Here is a 13135-nt window from a genome sequence, read left to right on the forward strand (position 1 = left end):
CCCACCTCGTCCAACATGGGTCGACCAATCAATATGCAGATTGAAATCCCCCATAACTACGGCCGTCCCATTCCCGCACGCCGCACTTATTTGCGCGTTAACAGCCCGCCCCACCTCCAGATCATTATTCGGGGGCCTATAGACGACACCCACCAGCGTCTTCCTCCCTTTGCTGTTCCTAATCTCCACCCACAACGATTCCACTTTCTGCTCTTTGGCTCCGATATCATCCCTTGCTACCACCTTGATGCTGTCCTTAATCAGCAGAGCTACGCCACCCCCTCTTTCCTCCTGCCTATCCTTCCTAAACACTTGATAGCCCTGTACATTCATCTCCCAGTCCCTGTCACCTTGCAGCCACGTCTCTGTAATGGCCACCAGATCGTATCCATTTGTGTCGATCTGCGCCACCAGCTCATCCACTTTATTCCGAATGCTTCGTGCATTCAGATAAAGCGCTTTCATCCCAGCCTTCTTCTGGACCCTATTTGCCGTAACACCACCACTTGGGACATCCTCAGCCTCTTCCCTTACCTGTACCCTATCCTTAACTGTAGACCTCCTAACATCACCTACCCTCGCACCCTCCCCCCCCCTAATTAGTTTAAAGCCCTGTCTACAGTCCTCTTTACTCGATTTGCCAGCACTCTGGTCCCAGCACGATTCAGACCAACCCCATCCCGCCCGAACAAGTCCCACCTACCCCAATACTGGTGCCAATGCCCCATAAATTCGAACCCATTCCTCCCACACCAATCTCTGAGCCACCCATTCACTTCCTTTATCCTGTCAACCCTACGCCCGTCTGCACTCGGTTCAGGCAGTAGCCCAGAGAAGACCACCTTGTCGGTTCTACTTTTTAATTCCATTCCCAGCTTCTCATACTCCCTCCCCAGATCCTCAGTCCGCACTTTGCCTACGTCGCTGGCACCCACATGTACCACCACAACTGGGTTCTCACCCTCCCACTCCAGATTCCTCTGCAGCCCAGCTGCGACATCCTGTACCCGAGCACCAGGCAGACAACACACCCTTCTGTGCACTTTGTCATTGTGACAAAGGACAGTGTCAATACCCTTCACCCCACTATCCCCAATCACTACTACGTTCCTTTTCCCCTTCTCTTTGCCTATGTCCTGCTGCATCACTGTACCGTGTGCAGTTTGCTCACCAACCTCACCTGCCTCGTCCTCTTCCAGAGTGGAAGCAAGAACCTCAAACCTGTTATGCAGATTAAGAGGCTGAGGCCTCTGCTCCTCACCCCCCTTCCTCCTCCCAGCAGCCCCCTTTTGTTCCTGACCCTTAGATTTAGACAGTCTAGAGGGGGTGGATGTCACTTGCACCCCATTGACAATGACACCCTCTCTCCCCCTGATGAGCCTCAGTGTCTGTAGCTCAGAGGCCAGCTCATCCACCTTGAGCTGGAGCTCCTCCAGCAACCTGCACTTACTGCAGACATGGTCTCTGGGAAGGACCCTGGGGTCCACCAGTTCCCACATCATACAGGAACCGCACATCACATGCCCCTCCATTATTCAATATAATTTGTTGTGGGAAAAATTTTTTCCTTGTTTTTTGCTGTAGTAGTTTTGAAAAAAAATTTTTTTTTTTTTTTCCTTGTTCTTTCCACCTGGCCTTTTTACCTTCCAGCCCTTTTTGATATTAAGCCCTAATAGCTCACTCTGCTTCCCTCTCACTCCGCTGCCCGCTATCTACACCAGGCCTCCTTTTAAACTTGGCGCTGATTTAAAGCTGATGGGCCACAACTGCCTGATAATCACTCCCTCACAATTCTTAAAGCAGTAAATACAATAAGTAAATGCTTTAAACAGTTCTACAAAGAACAAAGTGCTTTAAACTTATTTTAAACAGGTTTTTAACAGGTAAAGTCTTAGCTTTCTCTCTGATGCTCCTTCCTCGTCTGCTCCAGCAAACAATGTAAGGCTTCACCGTGTGGACACTTGATAATTAAAGCTGATGGGCCACAACTGCCTGATAATCACTCCCTCACAATTCTTAAAGCAGTAAATACAATAAGTAAATGCTTTAAACAGTTCTACAAAGAACAAAGTGCTTTAAACTTATTTTAAACAGGTTTTTAACAGGTAAAGTCTTAGCTTTCTCTCTGATGCTCCTTCCTCGTCTGCTCCAGCAAACAACCTCGCTAATCCCCCTAACCTGCACATTTTGGGACACTAATGGACAATTTATCTTGGCCAATCCAACTAACCTGCACATCTTTTTGAACTTATTTATTTGTTAGTGTCACAAGCAGGCTGACATTAACACTGCAATGAAGTTACTGTGAAAATCCCCTAGTCACCACACTCCGGCACCTGTTCGGGTACACCGAGAGAGGATTTAGCACGGCCAATGGACCTAACCTGCACGTCTTTTGGATTGTGGGAGGAAACTGGAGCACCCGGAGGAAACCCACGCAGACACAGGGAGAATGTGCAAACTCCACACAGACAGTGACCGAAGCCGGGAATCGAAACCGGATCCCTGGCCTCGGACCTATCTGCAGTATTCCTGCCCTTAACCAGGTAGTTACCATGTTCATCACTCTGTGAGGATAATCAATCTCTCTGTTGGAATGACCACCGCCCCCAGCTCCACCCCACCCCACCCACCAACCCACCCCACCTCCCAGTTTATTGTCCTGAGTCAAAATAAATATGATATTTCACTGCTGAAGTTTCTGTTTGCCAGTTTTCATTCCGGAAATGGAAGCCAGTGCATCGTCAGCCAGTTTCTTTGCAGAGGACAAGCTGAATTTTGAGGCGGTGCAGCTCGGAACATCATCACATCTCTCCAATAAGTCACATTTATGTTTGAAGATTATCATCGAGGAGGCACGAGAGCAAGAAACCATCATATTACAGAGAAGACAAGATGCACTTTGATTCAATGGTGGCAATTAAATCTAAATACCAGTATTCAAACATAGTCAATTAGCGTGGAGCCATTATATCAGCTACTCAAACCATCCTTACATTATGCACAGTCAAGTGTGAGCACAGCTTAAATGTCAAATGCAACATTAGGAGCTGCGTGAGGATTTAAATCCAGCACTATAGCAGTATGTCATCTTAGTTAAGTGGTTCCCAAAGGATAGAGGCAGGTCCTGGTGCAGACATTGGCTCATCCTCATGATCAAAGTAGTGTTCATTTATGAAGCCATGTGTTCAGGATTAGTCAGCCATTCCTCCAAGTTCGCTGTGAGTAGGACAGTGCTCAACAACAACTCACAGTGGAAGCCTCAGTTGCAGCGACCTTGGCTCGGTGAGCCGCCATTGTGTGAGACAGACCGGGTTGGGTGTAGAACGTGAGTGCCTAGTGGGCCACTTTTGGTAAGCAGAACTGGCGCTGCAGCTGAACCAAACGCTGGGCAAAGGTGCCTGATGCCAACTCTCGTCTGATCCCACAAAAGGTGTTGGGATGAGAGAGACAGCAGGACACGGGTGATGGAAGTCAGAATCCTTTAAGGAGTGTGGAACAACTCACCCACTGAATCAACTAGTCCTGAAAATAGTTGACGGCGGAGCATCAGGCCCATTCTCAGCCTTTGCCAGCAATATATTGATCATTTAACTTTATCCGCTTTTCAGGGGGACATGGTGCCACAATGGTTAGCACTCCTACCTCACAGCGCCAGGGACCCAGGTTCAATTCTGGCCTTGTGTCACTGTCTGTTTGGAGTTTGCATTTCTCCTCATGTCTGCGTGGGTTTCCTCTGGGTGCTCTGGTTTCCTCCCACAGTCCAAAGATGTGTGGGTTAGGTGGATAGGCCATGCCAAATTGCCCCTCAGTGTCCCAAAATGTGAAGGTTTGGGGGATTGGCCATAGTATATGCACAGAGTTATGGGCTTAGTGTGGGGTTGGGCCTGGGTTTAAGATGCTCCTTCAGTCAGTGCAGACTTGATGGGCCGAACAGCCTATTTCTGCACTGAAGGGATTCAATGATAATGAGACTGGCTTTCTATTTTCTCATACACAATGGTTAAGTCTGATGTTTCTGGATCAAAGCTTCCTTTGTTTCAGCCATATATCTTTTTTCACTCAGAGAGTGGTGGGTGCATGGAATGGGCTCCTGACAACAGTGGTGGAGGCAAATCCGATAGGGTCTTTTTAGATAAGTACATGGAACTTAGTAAGATAGAAGGTTATAGGTAAACCTAGTAATCTCTAAGGTAAGGACATGTTCAGCACAACTTTGTGGGCCAAAGAGCCTGTATTGTGCTGTAGTTTTTCTATGTTCTATGTTTCTATCTCTGTTTGATTGTTACCACAACAGCAGCAACTTACAACCACATACTACCTTCAATGTACATCAACTTCTCAAAGCACTTCACCAATGCATCAGGAAAACGGGAAAATCCAAGATAAAGAGGAAAAACGGCCAAAAACATGGTCCGAAGGAGCACCTCAACGGAAAGGTACAGGAAAGCCCTCTGAAGACCAATCGTGAGGTAAAGTTAAGGGGAAATATACAGGAGGTCAGAAAAGAGAAATTGAGGAGGTTGTGGGGATAAGGATTGCATGGTTGAAGGAGGTTACAAAAATTGGGGAGGAATGAAATAATAGTGAGACTAAATTACACAATGGGTATTTTAAATTTAATGGTGAGGGAGCCAATGATGTCAGGTTGCTAATATTGATGCATCAGCCACATTGGAAGATCACACAGCATTACAGATTGAAGATTGTGAGGAATCAGTAGTTCATATCAATGCTCCAACGCATATGCAGCAAGCTTTAAACAGATTCAATCCGAGGTCAACATCAACAAACCTGCAATTCCAGCATGAAACCAGACTCCACGAAAGACCTAACCTGTGATAGAGCTCATAAATTGTACTCTCCCATCATGAGGATCAGTAAAACTACTGAACAAACTCTACAATGTGGAAACAATTGCCATTGGCAGGCTCACAATGTTCAGTGCACTGTGACAACAGTAACCATTTCTTGATTGCTCCGTTTTCTTCCCCACCTAATCCCTTAAGGATAAAATGGATGCACCATAACAGCCCCAGAAAGACAAAACCAATCAATTCCAGATATGTGACTGTCTGGTCCAAACAAAGCATGATAATGAACCCATTCTTAATGACCAACAGAGAGATTACATGTTCGGAGCTGGCAATCTCCAGAGTGATAACTTTGATCTTAAGCAGGAATCCTGATCTAAGCAAAACCTGAATAAACGTCTCTGTTGCTTCTAATTCTAACTGTTCATTGATCCAAACTTTCCCTGTTGATAAACGTATAGCCAAAGGATTGTTGTTTCCATTCGAAGAAATTGACCATTAAATCCCAGCAGTTCATTCATCTGCTGACAGGCAACGACAACTTCATCATACTCCTCTTGCATCCCATTCTTCACCCCCAACGCCCCAATAAAAGAAACCAGCGTAGCAACATTGCAAAGTTAGCAAAGTGCGTAGAGCAGGCACCTGAGTTTTCTTTACTCACCCTTCATTCCAAATTTCGAGCGTCGTCCATATTTGTTGATCATTATGAACAAGACGAGCAGAAGGACACAGGCAAATGCAGCAAGTCCAACAGCAATGGAGACCTGCGGGTGGCAATAAAGAGCATCAGATTTGGTGTCTCTGGAATTTAAAGTATTCAGGCCTCATTCATCACCGAGCACTCTTTAATGTGTCTTTAATGAGCAGCACTCTGGTTCCTCTCCTTTTCCTTTGAAGTATCAACGTATCAAATATTCATGGAACAAAGTCCAATTAAAGGGACATTTTTAATTAAGTGACAAATGCCCTCACTCACATCATATGTGTACATTGAGATTCACATTGAATCCTCCTCCACATGATGAATGTGCATGGCCTGTTCCCTAACATGGGGAATATATATGACTCGTACCTAAAAAGTGGAGACTGAACATGCTCTGTACCCCAACAAAGGGAATAACCTGTAACCCCAGCATAGCGAATATACATGCTCTGTATCTCATGCATGGCGAAGATACATGTTCTATACCCCAATATGGAGAATGCAAATGGCCTGGATCGTGTACCATGTACCCTAAAATAATAAATTCACCTGTTCTATACCACAACATCTCAATCCTAACATGGCACCCATATGTGATCTGGACCCTAACACAGGACATATACATGATCTGGACCCTAACATGGCGAATATACCCCAAATGGGGAATATACATAATCTGGACCCCAACATGGGGCATATACATGATCTGGATTCTAATATGAGAAATATACATGATCTGGACCCTAACACAGGAAATATATACAGCTGTTTTTTGCCCAAGATTTGTGTCCATTCTCAGAAGGGTTTCTTGCCTGGGGGAAGACAGGTTAAGCGTAGGAAAGGTCAGTTTCATTGCGCATCATGCAACTTGCATTCAACTAGAAGATCAACACATACATCATTTTAAAAATACTGAAAAGGTTTTTTTTTCTGTTTGCTACAATCTTTATTATTTTGTTGATCAGAGCACTTAGGTGGAAGGATAGCTACTCTAAGTTTGCTGCAAAAAGTTATTCATAGAGGATCAGAACATTCCAAATTTAAGTGTTGGGGAAAGCATGCCACCATTTACAAAGGAGGAAATCAAAAATGGAAAATAGCTTTCTCCTTACGGACAGCAGTGAGAGGAGAAATCAGGGCTGTTTAAATTCATCCCCCTCCTGTCCATAACATAGGCCATTTGCAGACTTCACAAGAATCTACATATACACCCGTTGTGTGAGTATACAGACTGTTTACGTCCCCGACATGAATGTGCATAGAACGTACACTTCTCTGTGGGTATCGATCTTGTATATTTATTCTTCAAATGGGGTTACTTTGTATACATCTCACAAACCAGTAAAGACAATGTATATTTCATGTATGTTTCATGTGTATACCAGCTATATTTATGAATGGCGTGGTGGCACATTGATTAGCAATGAGCAGCGTGGTGGTTAGCAATGGGCAGTACTGTGGCACAGCGGTTAGCACTGTTGTCTCACAGTGCCAGGGGCCCAGGTTCAATTCTGGCCTTGGGTGACTGTGTGTGGAGTTTGCATATTCTTCCCCTGTCTGTGTGGGTTTCCTCTGGGTGCTCCAGTTTCCACCCACAGTCCAAAGATTTGTATGTCAGATGAATTAGCCATGGTAAGTGTGGGGGGCTATGGGGGTAGGACAGGAGAAGACCTGGGTAAGATATTCTATCAGACAGTTGGGGCAGACTGAATGGCCGTCTTATGCACTGCAAAGATCCTATGATTCCCCGCGGAGTCTGCAAGCTGTGTGGGGAGGGGTTGTAGATTGTTGAGTCTATTTCATTCGTAATGTGTGAGAACCAGGAACAGTCAAAGTACAGGAGACATAACAACTTCCTTCCCCACTCAGTGCCATCACTGCCTCAATAAACGTTCTGAAGACGCTCTCCAGTGACACTATGTCACATTGATTGGGTACATTTCCATTCTAACACTGAGCTTATGCCCAGGAAAATGTTGATCCTTAAACTGCCGGCTGCTCTGAGGAATCTTCGTGTCCTCTGTGTCAGCCAGCTCTGTGAAGGATTTCCACTCAACCACATAATGCCGAACAACATTATCGCTAGAATATTACTGAAAAACACTTTGACCTGTACAGCTCTACAAAACCTCCGAGTATAACCTCTTGATATAAATCATTGGCAACAGCTATGGATTATGAAGGAGATAAATTCTTAAAGTGTTTTTTTTCTCTCTCTCGTTTCTTCGTTTCAATGATCTGTGCCTTTCCTCCTATTTTATTGGTATATATTAAGCAAAGTATAAAAACCAAATTCCACAGTTGACTGACAGGCAGGCATTAAATAAGGCAATGACACGCTGCTGGCGTGCCAATTGTGATGTCTATGTGTACACAGAAAAGACAGGCACATATTCATTATATACATTGCTCATGTTGGGTGGCATGGTGGCACTGTGGTTAGCACCTTTGCCTCACAGTGCCCGGGCCCCAGATTCAATTCTGGACTTGGGTGATTGTCTGGGTGGAGTTTGCACGTTCTCCCCGGGTCTGCATGGGTTTCCTCCCGCAGTGCAAAGATGTGCGGTTAGGTGGATTGGCCATGCTAAGCACATTGCCCCTGAGTATCAGTGGGATTAGTTGGGTAAATACGTAGGGTTCCAGGGATAGGGCCTGGGTGAAATTGTTGTCAGTGCAGACTTGATAGACCAAATAACCTCCTTCTGCACAGTAGGGATTCTATGATTATATTAATGTACACAGATACATGCTGAATGCAGTACACATTCACTAGTGCTTTTTTCATTTGCTCATGGGATGTGGGCATTGCTGGCATGGCCCATCCTTGAGGGCAATTAAGAGTCAACCACAATGCAGTGGATCTGGAGTCACATGTAGGCCAGACCAGGTTAGGATGGCAGATTTCCTTCCCGGATGGACATTTGTGAACCAGATGGGTTTTTACAACTGACAATGGTTTCATGGTCGTCATTAGACTTTTAATTCCAGATTGTTATTGAATTCAAATTTCACCATCTTCCGTGGTGGGAGTCGAACCAGGGTCCCCAGGGCATTACACTGGGTCTCTGGATTACTAGTCCTAATACTAGTGACTACGCCACTGCCTCTAACAAGTATAAATCCAACAGCGCATTCAGGAATATATTCAATCATACACACAGATCTATTCACTAGTACACAAAGATACTTAATAGTATACACATACATATTCAACAGTGCACACGTTCAATCATACACACAAAGCAGCATAATGAACAGTTTAAGCCAACTTGTTGGTCTTGGTACTTTAGCATTTCTCTCCGCCAGCCAGCAGCAGTTTTATGATAATTAAAATGTTCCCCTATCTGCAAGTGAAGCTGTGATAAAAATCCTAGCAAGCCAAGAGCTTCCCTTGTTGTCAACACTGTCAAGTATGATTACCTCAGAATGTTCTGGACCATTATCTCAGCCAAAAATGCATGCCAGTTGGAGCACAGTGCTGTGCAGGTTTCCCATTGTGTGATGGTACTCCTGCTGTAAGCAGCGAATAAATACTTTGCTTTGGCAGGTGGAGGTGTTAATCTCACAGTTAAAATGCAATTAAGCAATGAATGCACCAATAAAGTAACCCCCCCAACACCCCCCACACCCCCCACCCCAACCGGCGTTAATTTCTTCTGTGTATCATAAAGATTTTTGACACAAAAGTGAAGACAGGAATATTCTTGGAATCATTGGGGATCCTTGATGTAATTACCATTCATCCTCGCGAATAGCAATGTGAATTTGGGTTACGGACTTAAAGTATTTCTCTCACTCTCCACAGATGCTGCGCGACCCACCGAGTGTCCCCAGCATTTTCTGTTTTCAGAGTCAGAATTTTGTTCTTTCAAAATCAAATCTGATTCGAGGAAGATACCAAACCTGAAACCTCAAACTGCCAAGGTGAGGGAGTAAACCAAACAGAACACTTTGGAAAGGACACAGAGTGATTTTAATTTTGCCAACGAGTGCAGGTTTTTTTTATATCTAGTCACTGGACATGGGCGTCGTTGGCTGGCACAATTATGTCCATCCCTAGTTGCCCTCAGAAGGCAGTTGAGAATCAATCACATAGCTATGGCTCTGGCTTTTGTCTGCAGTTCTATTGCAGATATTAATCAGTCTCTGTCTGACAATGTTTTGCGCTCTTCTTTTTTCGTTGTGGGACATTGGCCCATCCCTAGTTGCCCTCGAACTGAGTGGCTTGTGAGGCCATTTCAGAAGGCAGTTGAGAGTCAACCACATTACTGCGGCTCTGGAGTCACATGTAGGCCAGACTAGATAAGGACAGCAGATTTCCTTCCCTCAAGGACATTAGAGAACCAAGTGGGTTTTTCCAACAATTGACAATGGTTTCATGGTCATTAGATTCTTAAATCCAGATAATTTTTATTGAATTCAAATTCCACCAATTGCCATGAAAGGATTTGAACTCAGGTCCCCAGAACATTAGCTGAGTTTCTGGATCAATGGTCTAGCAATGCTATCACTAGGCCATCACCTCCTCTAAAATAGTATTTTGAAAAGGTGGGCAAGGGGGTCGTATTGGGCAACTGACGAATGGCATTAACAATTCCCTTAATATCAATCTCTATTTACTGGAGAAAGCCAGGCTCTGCCAAAAGTTAGGGTTGATTTTCTGAGAGATGAGGAGGAAGTTTTAAAAGCAAAGTAATTATTATAACGCGATAAGAAAAATGTTGAAAGCATTGAAAACGAGTAAGGTTCAGGGACTGATTGATTGGAGTTGCTATAGTTCTAGCTCGCTAGAGGGGTCAGTGTTTGTACAAAGCGTGCAGGAAGGTTTTTTGTCTCAGTATGTAGACAGGCCAACTAGAGGTGAGGCTATATTGGATTTGGTGCTGGGAAATGAGCCAGACCAGGTGCTAGACTTGGAAGTTGGTGTGCATTTTGGTGATAGTGACCACAATTCGGTTACGTTCACCTTAGTGATGGGAAGAGATAGGCGTGAACCTCGGGTCAGCAATTTTAGCTGGGGTAAGGGCGATTATGAGGCTATCAGGAATGAATTAGGAAGCATGGATTGGATTAGGGGATTGCAGGGACTGGGAACATCTGAAATGTGGAATTTTTTCAAGGAGCAGCTACTGAGAGTCCTTGATAGGTATGTCCCTGTCAGGCATGGTGGATTTGGTAGATCTAGGGAACCGTGGTGCACTAAAAGAGTTGAGTCGATGGTTAAAAAGAAAAAGGAGGCTTATGTTCGGATGAGATTGGAGGGCTCAGATAGTGCACTAGAAAGCTTTAGATTGGCTAGGAGGGAGTTGAAGAGTGAGTTGAGAAGGGCTAAAAGAGGACATGAGAAGACTTTGGCTGATAGGATTAAGGAGAATCCTAAGGCGTTCTATAAGTATGTCAAGAACAGAAGGTTGGTCAGGGCAAGATTAGGGCCAGTTACAGACAGCAGGGGGAAGTTGTGTGTGGAACCGGAGGAGATTGGAGAAGTATTGAACCAATATTTCTCTTCGGTGTTCACGCAGGGGGACATGAATATAGCTGAGGAGGACATTGGGTCGCAGGGGTGTAAAATAGAAAGTATTACGGTTGATAAAGAGGATGTGCTGGAAATTCTTGAGGGGCTGAAAATAGATAAGTCCCCTGGTCCGGATGGGATCTACCCTAGGATTCTCTGGGAGGCTAGAGAGGTGATTGCAGAGCCTCTGGCTCAGATCTTCAGGTCGTCATTGGTCTCTGGTGTAGTCCCGGAGGATTGGAGGATAGCGAATGTTGTCCCATTGTTTAAGAAGGGGAACAGAGACTTTGCCGGGAATTATAGACCGGTGAGTCTTACTTCTGTTGTGGGCAAGGTTTTAGAAAAAATTATTAGGGATAGGATTTATAGTTATTTGGAGTGTAATGAATTGATTAGAAATAGTCAGCATGGTTTTGTAGCAGGTAGGTCGTGCCTTACTAACCTTATTGAGTTTTTTGAGAAGGTGACCAAAGAGGTGGATGGGGGTAAGGCAGTTGACGTGGTATACATGGATTTTAGTAAGGCGTTCGATAAGGTTCACCATGGTAGGCTTCTGCAGAAAATGCAGATGTATGGGATTGTGGGTAATCTAGGAAGTTGGATCAGGAATTGGCTATCAGATAGGAGACAGAGGGTGGTGGTGGATGGTAAATATTCATCATGGAGTGCAGTTACGAGTGGTGTGCCTCAGGGATCTGTTTTGGGGCCACTGTTGTTTGTAATTTTTATTAATGATCTGGATGAGGGTATAGTTGGGTGGATTAGTAAATTTGCTGATGACACCAAAGTTGGAGGTGTGGTAGATTGTGAGGAAGGGTGTCATAGTCTGCAGGGAGACTTAGATAGGTTGCAGAGCTGGGCCGAGAGGTGGCGGATGGAATTTAATGCGGAGAAGTGTGAGGTAATTCACTTTGGTAGGAGCAACAGATGTGTCGAGTATAGGGCTAACGGGAGGACTTTGAATAGTGTGGATGAACAGAGGGATCTAGGTGTGTGTGTACATAGATCCCTGAAAGTTGGGAATCAAGTAGATAAGGTTGTCAAGAAGGCGTACGGTGTCTTGGCGTTTATTGGTAGGGGGATTGAATTTAGGAGTCGCAGTGTAATGTTGCAACTGTACACTACTCTAGTGCGGCCGCACTTGGAGTACTGTGTGCAGTTCTGGTCCCCGCATTACAAGAAGGATGTGGAGGCGTTGGAGAGGGTGCAGAGGAGGTTTACTAGGATGTTGCCTGGTATGGTGGGGAGGTCCTATGAGGAGAGACTGAGGGATCTAGGGTTGTTTTCGTTGGGAAGAAGGCGGCTAAGAGGGGATCTTATTGAAACATATAAGATGATTAGGGGTTTAGATAGGGTGGATAGTGATAGCCTTTTTCCTCGGATGGAGAAAGCTAGCACGAGGGGGCATGACTTTAAATTAAGGGGGGGTAGCTACAGGACGGATGTCAGGGGTAGGTTCTTTACCCAGCGGGTGGTGAGGGATTGGAATGCCCTGCCTGCTGCAGTTGTAGATGCGTCTAGTTTGGGGGCGTTTAAGAGATCTCTGGATAGGTTTATGGACGAAAAGGGATTGGTATAGGCTAGTGGGTCATTGTTTTTGTAACTGGTCGGCGCAACATCGTGGGCCGAAGGGCCTGTTCTGCGCTGTAATGTTCTATGTTCTATGTTCTATGTTCTATGAATGGCAATTTGAAAGGTATTCATTGAGGTGGGCCAATAAATATCAGTGGGAATTTATTAGAACTGCGAGTTGTTTCAAAAGACTGGAGAGAGGAAATTTAACATCCATCTCTTCAAAAAAAAGCCAAAAGAAGTGTTCGTGAACTTGACTTCTGTCATGGTGAAAGAACGCCAGGAGAGGAGATGGTGGTGGAGTGGTAATGTCTGGATTAGTAATCCAGCAGTCCCAGGCTAACATCCTGGAAATGTGTGTTCAAATCCCGTTGTGGCAGCTGGTGGAATTTACATTCAATTCGCAAAATACAGGAATGAAAGCTAGTCCTACTCATGGTAACCATCACTTAGTCCTACTAACGGTGGCTATCACTGATGCAAAAAGCCACTTGGTTCAGTAGAGAAGGAAACCTACTGCTCTGGCCT

General features: G+C 44.9%; 1 protein-coding gene across 1 annotated transcript in view; it reads right to left on the reverse strand.

Annotated features, from left to right (window-relative positions):
• The window catches only part of LOC145359671 (NT-3 growth factor receptor-like), a 760567-nt gene that overhangs the window by 320332 nt on the left and 427100 nt on the right, over window positions 1-13135 (reverse strand). Inside the window, exon 10 of the mRNA XM_080214410.1 lies at window positions 5479-5581. Coding sequence (XP_080070536.1) covers window positions 5479-5581 — 103 coding nt within the window. The remainder of the gene's footprint in view (window positions 1-5478; window positions 5582-13135) is intronic.

Source organism: Carcharhinus amblyrhynchos, chromosome 28 (genome assembly GCF_965287045.1).
Source record: "Carcharhinus amblyrhynchos chromosome 28, sCarAmb.v2.hapA, whole genome shotgun sequence".
NCBI lineage: Eukaryota > Metazoa > Chordata > Chondrichthyes > Carcharhiniformes > Carcharhinidae > Carcharhinus > Carcharhinus amblyrhynchos.